Here is a 12,193-nt window from a genome sequence, read left to right on the forward strand (position 1 = left end):
AGCTACTCGGGAGGCTGAGGCAGAAGGATCACTTGAGCCCAGGAGTTTGAGGTTGCTGTGAGCTAGGCTGACGCCATGGCACTCACTCTAGCCCGGGCAAAAGAGTGAGACTCTGTCTCAAAAAAAAGAAATAATGTCAGAAATACTTCATAACATCGGAATCAGCTAGGATTATGTTTGGCTGTGACAGAAAACCCAGTGGTTTATGTAAGATTGAGGTTTCTTTATCGCTTAATGTAAACAAAGTTCAGAGGTCAGACCTTCCAGCTTAATGTTCTTCTATTCCTCGGGTATAACCCTTGTCCTAAACATTCTCACCAGAGAAGGTAGGAAAGGGGAAAAGGACACAGCCTCTGCTCTTTCAAGGAATATTCCAGGGGCCTGAAGTATAACATTTCCATTTATATTCTGGCCTGTAATTAATCACATGACCAAAGCTAGTTACCAGGGAACCTGGAAAGTGTAGTCTTTATTTTGGGTTGTCATATACACGACTAAAAATTCTGCTACATTACCTTTTGGGTATCAATTGATATTCCTAGACTATTTAAAAATTCTACATGGTAAAATTACATTTGAATTCCTCAGCTGGGAATACTAATGATTTTGTCTCTTGCAGCCACGTATGGACCAGTACTTTAATCAGATGGAGAAAATTGTGAAAGAAAGAAAAACCTCATCTAGGATTCGATTCATGCTTCAAGATGTGATAGACCTAAGACTGGTGAGTAGGAAAAATAAATAAATAAATAAGCCTAGTGGTCCAGTCTCTCTTAAAGAATTGGATTGGGGAAGGATGGTCTATACTTTACATGTGTAAAAGCTTAATGCTTAATGCTTTATGCCTGAACTTAATGCATAAAGCAGAAGCTTCGGGTCTCTTAGAACTTGAATTGACAAACTTGCAGTGAGAGTTACGTGAAAGGACAGAAGGCCTGTTGCCTGTTACTTGTTTTCTTCTCCTTACTCTGATTATCAAACCACATTGCAATTTTGAAATTGGCCATTTTGAATTCAAACTGTGGTCAATTAAATTTAGTCTTTGTAAGCTTAATAAATCAGAAAATCTCATATCCATAATGAATACATTTAACTTCCCTGAGCTTTATGTTTTTAATTTCTCGAATGGGGATATTGCCTACCTTGAAGATTTGTTGTAAAGATTTAATGAGATAATTGTGTAAACTTCCCAGCTTACAGATATTAGTGGTTTCTTCCCTGTTGTTTTTCCTGTAGACCCCCCTGTTCTGCTCCTTTTTTCCCCCTCATTTCTCATGCCAGATACAGTTCTTAACCACTACCACCTCTGTTCTCTTTTCTTAATTTAACTCCTACAGGGAATATGCTGCAGCCTGCCCTAAACTAGAGAAAGTGAATACAGGGCCCCTCCTCTCCCCTATCCTGCACCCAAACCAGATAACACTGATGATGGTTCTTTATCCTGCTAAGTCCAGATGTGATCTTAGGATCCTTCTTATTACCAAAGCCACTACCAGTTGATCAGAATTTACATGCTGGTTTAAACCTGCTTGCCATCCTTGCCTCTAGCTAATACAAATAAATACAAAAAACTTCTCCACCCAAGCTTTCAACCACTTGTACTTATATCAGATGTTAGGACTATAGCTAGGAAGGAAAAGAGAAGTATAGTTATAAAGACATAGCTTGTTTTGTCCTTAGGAGAGGAAATAACCAAAGGGCAAAGTGGTGTGGCATTTTGTGTAGGATACCAGAACAGAACCATGAAGTTGGAGGAAGAAAAATGTTAGTCATGCTTAATTTAGAACTCCTATGGAGTGTGATATGATCTGTGTAGTAATACCCCAAAGTAAGGCAAGGCTAAGGAATCCTCATCCTTTTTGATTCATCTTCTCTTTCCTCCTTTCAAATGTACAAAATAATGATATAATACATTTGGGCCATGGAGAAAGATATGCCATGCTAAAAATATATATATTTAGGCCAGTCTTTAACTCTGTTTTTTTTATTCATCGGCTATTGGAATGTTCAACATACAGTTGGCCATGGTTGATTGAGAAGAATGTAATTTGTTAGCTTTAATTCTCAAACTACTCATAGTGCCATCTATAAGACAGATGAGAAACTGCCATAATAGCAGATTATGTAGGTATTTTATACTTTTCCAGAGTGAAAAATAAAGATTTAAAATTTTTTTTTTATTTTTATTTTTGGTTATTTGGTTGATAACCTTATTTTCTACTTTTTGTAGTGTAATTGGGTATCTCGAAGAGCAGATCAAGGGCCTAAAACTATTGAACAGATTCACAAAGAGGCTAAAATAGAAGAACAAGAAGAACAAAGGAAGGTCCAGCAGCTCATGACCAAGGAGAAGAGAAGACCAGGTGAGGGATAGAGTCTACCTGACTTTAGAGAACCTGAAAGTTTGGGGGACACATATTTAAGAATTCTCTCTTTAGATGTAATATGAGATCAGAAAGAAAAATGAAGCAGTTTCACCTGGAGACTAGTTATTGAGTAAAAGCAGAGATTGCATGAACATGATTTCTTTGACTACTTAAAAGCCATTAATCGATAAGACTTTATTGGACATCTTCTATATACTCAGTAGTGGTCAGAGATAGAAGTGGGAAATATAGTTCCTTCTCTCTAAAAGCTTGCAACTTATCTGGCAAGGTAAAACTAATACAGGGAACATTTGTCAAGCAAATGGAAGATATTATCAGTTATGAAAAGTGTTCTACATTAAGGTTGTTAAAATTTAGAGAAGAGAGATAGAAAGCTGGCAGAAATCTTTATTTGAGGAAGGAGCACTTGAACCTAGATCTTGAAGGATTGTTGATATTTGGAAGAGAACAGTTTTAGTCATGTAATTAAAATAAACATGTTGTAAAAAGAAATGAACAAGACCGATTGGAGCAAAATTTAAGTATTCAGAAGGAATGAAAAAATGTTTGCAAGAATGGGACCAGACTGAGAACTTTTGACTTGATTTGGTAGACATTAAAGAGCCATTCAACAAAGAATAATGTTACGCTAGAGGTATCTAATAAGAATCACTCTATTGTTCTTTGCACAATGAATCCAAGGGCTACTCTGGATCAGTAATGTTACTGTTGCTGAAATCCTGCTTGTAAGGTGAGACTTTGTAGCAATAAGAATAGAAAGGAAGAAACAGATGCAAAAAAATACAAAAGATGAAATAGAAAGCATTTTACACCTGAGAAAATAGTCCATTGACTAAGTTTAGGAACATTGGAAAAGGAAAACAACTTCAGAGGGAAATGATAATTTTTCTTTTGAGCCTCTTTATTTTGAGATGATCATAGGACAGTCAAATGGGAACACTCATTAATCCACTGTGCAGTTAAGTGATCAGGGTACTGACTGGGTCATACAGTGTAGTGGTTGAGAGCATAAACGCTGGAGCCTAACTGTCTGGCTTTGAATTTCAGCTCTCCTACTTCCTAGCTGTATGACCTTGCACAAATCACTTTATCTGTAAAATGGAACTAATAGTAGTACCTAGGATCTGTGTGAGAATGAAATGAGGTAATATTTAAAGTATTCATTGTAACATCTGGCTCATAGTAAATACTCAGTAACCACTAGCTATTATCACAGACAGACTAGAGTTCATAGTAAAATTGTTAGGACAGAGGAATTCTCCAGGGAAGAAAGATTACTTTTATGTTTCATGAGATGCCGCACCTGACTCATCTTCCGCACACTTAGTACCTATCACAGTACATCTCAGGTAATGACTTATTTATTATTGAACTAGGTTGAGAGAGGAAAGGAGAAGATATCAAAACCTAATTCTTGGAGGATGTCCACAGATGACTAAAGGAGGAAAAGAACTTTTGGAAAAATGACAGATATAGAGCACATGGAGAGAGAGAACTAGGATGTATGAGTCACAGAAACAAGGAAGAAGCAAGTCTTTTTAAGATCAGTAATATCAGACAGCTCATAGAAAATCAAGAAGTATGTTAGAATCAGGAAGCTCATAGAAAATCAAGAAGTATGTTAGGATCAGGAAAGCTTTTGGATAGACAGTTTGGTGATTTTTCATTCATTCATTCAAAGAATATTTATTGAGTGTCTGTCACTTAGTGAGAGACAAAATCCCTTTCCTCATCCAGTTTATACCTTACTGGGATGGAAAAGACAGTAAACAAATACTTAAGAAAAATATAATATAATTTGTCAATATAACATTTTATATATATGATATAATGTATATAATTTGTCAAATAAAATTGTTCCATAGAAAAAGAAGGGAGATGAAGTGAGGAGTGCAGGGCTTATGGTGAGTAGGGTTGCAATTTTAAATAAGTAGGTTGGAGAATCTATTAAGGTTGGTATTATTTGAGCAAAGTCCTGAAGCAGGTGAGGGAGTGTTAAATTGTGGCTATCTGGGGAGAGAGGGTTTTAGGCAAAGGGAATACTAAGTATAAAGGCCCTGAAGCAGTATTTTCAAGGAACAGCAAGGAGTCCAGTGTGGCTGAAGCTAAGGGCCAAAGGGGAAGAAGGGTAGAAGATTGGGACTGAGAGCCAAGAGGGGCCAGATTATTTAGAGCTTGGTAGGCCATTTGTATAGAATCTTATCTTTTTCTCTGAGTGATATAGAAAGGTATCAGAAGTGTTTTGAACAGAAAAGTAACAGAATCTGGCTTATACTTTACTGGGAATACACTGGCTACTATGATGAAAATAGCTAAGGGTGGAAGCAGGGAAGCCAAAGAGGAGGTTTGTACAGTAATCCAGGAAAGAGATGTTGGTGTCTTAAACAAAACTGCTAATGTTGGTAGTAGTTAGAAGGGACTAGATTCTGAACATACTGTAAAGGTTGAACTGACAACATTTGCTGACAAATTGGATGTGAAGTGTGAGAGAAAGAGGAGTCAACTTTTTCTGCCTGAGCAGCTGAAATGTGGGATAAGCAGATTTGGGGGAAGATCAAAGCATACATGTGTCACTTGACACCAATAAGTGCAATAAACTTCAGAATAAATAATTTCCATCTTACTTCTCCCAAAGTGTTCTAGTCATTAACTCTATAAACACTAGATTTGGCCCTGCCTGGGAATATTCATTTGTGTCGATTGGTTTTTTTCTAGGTCAGTAATGTTTCGTGGGAGATCCAATATAAGCAGAGTGCTTCTGCTTATATTTTCATGCTGTGGGTATTAAAGAATCTGTCAGCAATGCTTTAACAGCTTCTTTTGTCTTTTTCCTTGGTTTTGATTGAAGTGAATGAGTTGAAAATGTGGCTCACTCTTTCCCTGTCAAACTGACATGAAACAAGTGAAAGACTGGCTTACTCTGTTCGTACTCTCCCTGTAGGCGTCCAGAGAGTGGACGAAGGTGGGTGGAACACTGTACAAGGAGCCAAGAATAGTCGGGTACTGGACCCCTCAAAATTCCTGAAAATTACTAAGGTGAGTGGGATGTTTAAAACACAATCAACATTCTCTTTTGATGCCTTTGATATAAAAATTTTTTAATACAATTTACAACAGTTCCAAAACATGAGTCTCAAAAGTACTTCCTGCTCATATAAAATTGCAATATTGCGAATTTTGTGTGGTGGTTGTTTTTTAATGCAGACACTTTTCTACAAGTCAGTATTGATCACTGTATTCTACATACTTGTCTTGGCATTAGTCTTTTTATTTCTATGAGGTTTTCCTAAAGAGGAAATGACTGGGTTAATTCCTAGAGTTAGGAGATGCTTAATATAAGAGATATGACAACAAAAATACTTCATAAGCCTTAGTCAATTGCAAGCTTTTCTACAGTGTATCCTTACCTCTGGGGAAGAGGCAGTTACCTGTTTAAATCTGACCATGAAAGGAATTAATGGGGTATGGTTTGCCATATCCAAGGCCTAAAGAAATCACAGAGGACCTACTAGAAATCACTTTGTAATAAAGATTTAATATACTCTACTTTCCTCTCTCCTGAGAGTCTGTGGGCAATAAGAGGAAAGAAGTTTCTCCTAGCAGATGTTTTCAGCAGTAGAAATTAATTACTAAAAGTAGGATGAAGAACTTTGGAGAATGTGGAGAAACTGGAATTAAATTTGGTGAAAGTAGAAAGTTCTACAGTCCCGTGGGTTTTTCAAACTGTTTGCAAGTCTAGTTTGATCCTTACTTGTAATATATGTTCCATAGTTCTGAAAATTGGCAGCCTGCCAGCAGAATACTAAAGACAATCTAAAGCTAATGTGAAAACATGAAATAAAAGAAGATAACTGACAAAAATTAAAAGTCTTTGAGAAAATAAGAATAAAATGAACTGTCGCTTGTATTTTCATGGTTTTCCCAAAACTGCTTCATGGGCTGGGCACGGTGGCTCACACCTGTAATCCTAGCACTCTAGGAGGCCAAGTCAGGAGGATCGCTCGAGGTCGGGAGTTCAAGACCAGCCTGATCAAGAGTGAGACCCCATCTCTACTAAAAATAGAGAGAAATTAGCTGGACAACTAAAAATATATAGAAAAAATTACCTGGGCATGGTGTTGCATACCTGTAGTCCCAGCTACTCGGGAGGCTGAGGCAGAAGGATTGCTTTAGCCCAGGAGTTTGAGGTTACTGTGAGCTAGGCTGACGCCACTGCACTCTAGCCTGGGCAACAGAGTGAGACTCTGTCTCCAAAAAAAAACAAAAAACAAAACACCAACTTTGCTTCATGTTAGAACCTTCCCGCTCTCAGGCCAGGCACTGTGGCACATGCTTATAATCCTAGCACTTTGGGAGGCTAAGGCAGGAGGATCACTTGAGGCCAGGAATTCAAGACGAGCCTGAGCAACATAGTGAGACCCCTTCTCTACAAAAAAATGTAAAAATTAGCCAGATGTGGTGGCATGTGCCTGTAGACCTGGCTACTAGGGAAGCTGAGCCAGGAGGATCCCTCGAGCCCAGGAGCTTGAGGTTGCAGTGAGCTGTGATGATGCCACTGCACTCTAGCGCAGGCAATAGAGCAAGACCCTGTCTCACAAAAAAATAAATAAATAAAAGAACATTTCTCCTCTGGATCTCTCAATGCTGTAATTAGCTAGGATCCTATTCTCCAAGATTCTTATGCATTCTTCTAGTTACTTATGTCTCAGAGCAGGAATTCCATTGCTGAATACAACTTGATTCCCATCCATCTCCATTTCCAGCTAGAGACAGTTTTAACCAAAACCTTATGATTAAAGAATTCCTCCAGTGTGTTTGAAGTCCCCGTTCCATCTGAGGAGTTTCCCAAAACCCAGCTCAGCAGGCCTCAGCTGCACTAAGATGGCGACTCGCATGTATCAGCTCATAGCCCAGAGACAAGTTGAAGCAAATAAGCAAAATGTAAGATGTCCGAAATGCTTGGAATTTGAACATTGGGCTTATGAATGCATAGGAAAAAGAAAATATCTACATAGGCCTTTAAGAACAGCAGAACTAAAAAAAGCTTTAAAAGAAGAAAAAAAAGATAATTGTTATAACAAAGCATTAGAGAAACTAATATAGAAAGACCAAGAAGAAAAGCTCTAAGAGTGTAACCAGTTCCAGTAGCAATAGCAATGATGGTTCAGCTAGTGATTCTTAATCAGAGTGAAAGAAACGTCTGCCTCATCCTCCTCAGAAGACAGTGACACTGATGAAAACTCCTCTAGTTCATTATCTTCGGCCTCCTCCACAACCTCTTCCTCCTCCTCTGGTTCAGACTCACCTTCCAGCTCTTCCAGTAGCAGCAGCACCAGAACAGATAGCACCGCTAGGGAAGAACCACAAAAGAAGAAAAAGAAGTAGAATTGCTCCATCTATATTGGACTGATGGACCGAAAACATTAATGTAATTCTCAAAAGGAATTTAGGATACGTTATGGCCAAATAGGTTAACTGGTAAAAATACCTAGAATTCAAAAGTTTCTAAATGTTTTACATTGTAAAAGCATAAAGAGTATTTATAATGAATTATATATACTTTTATTTTGAAGGTGAGTCTTTTCTTTTTTATCTTTAAAATATTTCTCTAGAACGTATTTAAAGCTGAAATCTGTAAATCTGTTTTTGTGATGAAACGTGTCTTTTCTCCTGAAATAAATGCCATACTCTATGTTAATGGTTTGTATCACCCTTGTTTTTAGGATAGTACATCAGAATATCTGGCGACGGATTTCTAATGCTTTTGGCTGTGTGTTGCTATATAAGATTTAATACATTGTTACTATAAGCTTAAGAGTTTTCCTATTGTTAATAAATGTGGTCCATTTTTATGTATATATTGAGAATGTCGTTCTGTTTGTCTTAAATGATAAGTTCTAGGAACCTATTGATTTATTTATACCTTTCAAATGCTACAAGTTTCAAGTTGCTATGTTGTATCATTCATTTTCTTCTGGTTCCTTAAGTTCTTCTCAATTATTCTTTTATCCTTGTCTGAGGAAAATCATTCTAGAGGAACCTAAAAAGTGACAAAAAATCTGAAACTCCTTAGGGTCCAGTCTCAGTGCCTTCTGATAAATTTGTGTATTAGAAAACAAAGCAACCATGTACAAGGCTAACTTAAGGAAAATTGCATCTTGTGTATTAACATGCTATAAAAGGTACTATTCAAAGAGGAAATAGGTAGAAGGAAGAGAGGTAATTTTTATAGAAAATTAGGGCAATATTTGTCACCTTGTATTAAAACTTGTTTTAAGCTTTCATAAAGATTGACTTTTGCCATTTTTGCAATTATGGTATTACAGTTGATATGATAACTGGTCATGTATGACAGTGTACTGCATAAATATGAATGACTGGGATTAATTAGATTTGTTTTTTATAGCATATACTTAGTTGAAATCTAGAATGAAAGGTTAAAAAGGAAAGACTGCACAATATTTCTTAAAAGTAAAATGCTCTTATTGTGGTGAGATTGGTTTAACATCACATTATTCTGTGATGTTTTTAAACTTTTTGGAAAGAGGTAGAAAAATCTTAATTTGAGTTATATGTAGGTTTTTAAAACTGTAAATGTTAAACTTTTTTTAATATTTTTATGAGAAAGCAGCAGAAAATTATTTTTGAAGAAAATGGGCTTTTGTTCAAATGTTGAAATAATGTATATTGTGAGTTTAAGGAGCCTATAATTACTTGTAAGTTTTACAGAACCATCTGTTTTCAGTGCTTGTAAATAAACTCTGAAAACATCGTTTCAAAGGCTCCATACAGAATGGATCACTTGACAGGTGGATTTAATAAATTACTAATCAAACACATACACATAAAAGAATTCCTCCATCAGCCCCAACATCTTTGAAAATTATATCAGTATTTAATAACATTTGTGTTTTTAAATATTACAGTTTCTATTCATGGACACTATTAAAAAGAATGATGCTGCTATCTAATATTACTCTAATATTACTACCTTAATACTTTGAAAAATATAAAAAGTGTCAACCTCTGTGTATTCAGATAATTAGACTGTAGGTACTCTACATGAATATCCTAGAAAAAGTTCAAAACAGATCAAACATATTTACTGTTAATTGGGAAAGATTTGTGTGAAAACATGTTAAATAGAAAGGCAGCATATTATGAGCTGTCAGAACATAGAAATACCTTTGTTACAAAGAGCTGTATTATAGCTCTTATATTATTAATACATGTGTTTCTTAGTATGCATTACAATGTAATTCATTTCACTTGTACTCAAGTGCTTGGCAGGTTAAATGAGATAGGTATTAGCCACCTGAACTCCCTGAACTCCCAGCCTAATGTTCCGTTCTCTTTTTTCTTCTCCTTTACTGAATCACATTTCACCTCCCTATCCCTAGCCCCAACATGAAATTTTTGGGTGTCTATTGACCTGTTTTCTGACAATCATGTAAGGAGATTAATGAGTTGATTTTACAGTATTTGTGTATTCCTTTTTTTTCTTTTTTAAATTACTTGGCATTATTGTATAAAAAGAATCATTAGAAACTACTTATAATATTTAGCAAATTAATAAGCCATCTTAAATAGGAAGTCCTGAATGCATTCTCAGACCAGTGCCTTCACAACTGTATTTTGTGGAAACTGGAATCCAAGGCAGGGGCCACAGGGATGCTAGTCCTGAGAACACCTCCAATTTATGGGGGGTTTTTTGGTTTTTGAGACAGGGTCTCATTCTATTTGCCCAGGCTGGAGTGCAGTGGTGTCATCATAGCTCACTGCAACCTCACACTTCTGGGCTCAAGGGATCCTCCTGCCTCAGCCTCCCAAGTAGCTGGGACTATAGGTACACACCACCACATCCAGCTTATTTTTTTATTTTTCATAGAGACAGTGTCTCACCATGTTGCCCAGGCTGGTCTTGAACTCCTGGGCTCAAGCAGTCTTCCCACTTTGGCCTCCCAAAGTGCTGGGATTATAGGCGTGAGCCACCACGCCTTGCCCCAGTTTATGTTTCTTCAGTTGGCATTCCAAACACAGTTTCGTTGCTAAATTGGTTCTAACGCACTGAAGAAGAATACAAGAAAAACTACTCTTCTAGAATATTTCCTATCATTGACTTGTGGTCACTTATGTTATAGCCCACAATTGATGAGAAAATTCAGCTGGTACCTAAAGCACAGCTAGGCAGCTGGGGGAAAGGCAGCAGTGGCGGAGCAAAGGCAAGTGAGACTGGTAAGTACTGAACGTCCCTCCTCAAACCTAGATGTGTTCTGTTAGTGTTCACCTTACAGCACGTTCCCATAGTCATTAAATAATGATTTTAAGAAAACATCTTCCAAACTTTTATTGGTGGCCCTCTCCTTCTGATATAAATCAAGAGTTTCCTCCTCTGTAAGTATCTTTAGATAATTTTAAATATTTTAAAAAATCTTTTAGTTCAGTTAGGCTATTTAACACTTTGATTTTTTAGGTTCCCGTGTTGTTCACAAATTCAATGTAGTTAGAGAAATTACTGGGACTCCAAATTAAAAGGAAAATAATTATGCTGATAGAAGGAATCTTAATATGTAGAAATATTTAATCACAAGGAGTTGTAAAAGAATAAAGAACTGGATTGAAACATTTGCAAAATCTTCATTAAAAAATCAGATTTTGAGAGATTTGACCTTAGGACTGAAAATGTTTGGAACATCACAAACACATCTTAATAGCTGAAGAAGCCCAGTGGAAAGAAGAAAAATTTCAGTGTTAACCTTCTTCCCATATGTCCCTTCTACTAATTTCAGCCTTTTTTTTCTTTAAATTTTTAAAAATTTCATTACTCATTTAAACCCACATGCATATTTTTACGTGCATGAGGTCATAGCATTTACCTTGGTTAGCTTTGTTGAAGTGCAGTGTTCTCTGTTTTTGCTTTCCTCCCTTACCTCCTATTTGCCACTCCCAACCCTGCGCCCTGACCAAGATAATTATGTTTTTAAAGGAGCAAATCGTTGTAATGAACAAAGATTTCTAAACCTTCCTTTACATACAGATTTCCTACTTAACACTTTGCTTCTCGGAGGATGGTAGATGGACCAAGAGATTGGCATCACCTAAGCTGATTAAAAAATGCCTGGTCTCAGGCCCCACCCAGGGAGGCGGGTGACTGATTATTTGCATTTAAGTCATGTGATTTGTGTTTTTTTCTAAATCTCAACACCTGTAGATGCCTTACGGGCAAGTGCTTCCAGTTTAAACAGATTCTCTGCTCTGCAACCTCCAGCATCTTCAGGGTCCACGTCATCCCCGCCTGTAGAGTTTGATTCCCGAAGGACCTTAACTAGGTGAGAAGCCTGCTTTTTATGTTTACTCAAGGCCGTCCTGTTATCTATCTGTCTGTCTCTCTCTCTCTCACACACACACACACACCCTGCCATGTACATCCACAAGGGTTATGATGATAGTCTTTGTAGATGCATTCCCTTCTTCCCTGAAATTGATTTCCTTCAAGCTAATGCCCCTGGATGCTCTAGGATAACCTAACACTCTCAAACGTGTGAATTAAAGAACATGATAAGCCATCCATACATTTCTCTGTCACACTGTTCTTCAAGTTATATTTGAGGTGATTCTTCAGTTTTCACTAATCTCTGTATTCTACCATCATCCTACTTCCAGTTTTGTAGGATTGATACAGTGAAGTATTCTGTTGGCTTGTTTGTATAAAATGAATGAGGATCTGTAGTGACAGAGAATAAGATTTTTGATATAAGCACTTTCAGAACTGAAGTTTCTTTAAGCTTTCCAACTTTTATTTTTTT

General features: G+C 36.9%; 2 protein-coding genes across 2 annotated transcripts in view; both read left to right on the forward strand.

Moving 5' to 3' along the window:
* The window catches only part of EIF4G3 (eukaryotic translation initiation factor 4 gamma, 3), a 128,575-nt gene that overhangs the window by 35,231 nt on the left and 81,151 nt on the right, over positions 1 to 12,193 (forward strand). Inside the window, exons 10-14 of the mRNA XM_012659254.1 lie at positions 620 to 724; positions 2,231 to 2,363; positions 5,329 to 5,423; positions 10,529 to 10,622; positions 11,599 to 11,716. Coding sequence (XP_012514708.1) covers positions 620 to 724; positions 2,231 to 2,363; positions 5,329 to 5,423; positions 10,529 to 10,622; positions 11,599 to 11,716 — 545 coding nt within the window. The remainder of the gene's footprint in view (positions 1 to 619; positions 725 to 2,230; positions 2,364 to 5,328; positions 5,424 to 10,528; positions 10,623 to 11,598; positions 11,717 to 12,193) is intronic.
* On the forward strand, positions 7,269 to 7,772 carry LOC105822315 (zinc finger CCHC domain-containing protein 10-like). The gene is given in 3 exon segments (XM_012659272.1): positions 7,269 to 7,449; positions 7,487 to 7,573; positions 7,576 to 7,772. Coding segments are annotated over 3 exon segments (465 nt in total).

Source organism: Propithecus coquereli, unplaced genomic scaffold (genome assembly GCF_000956105.1).
Source record: "Propithecus coquereli isolate 6110/MARCELLA unplaced genomic scaffold, Pcoq_1.0 Scaffold600, whole genome shotgun sequence".
NCBI classification, from domain to species: Eukaryota; Metazoa; Chordata; class Mammalia; order Primates; family Indriidae; genus Propithecus; species Propithecus coquereli.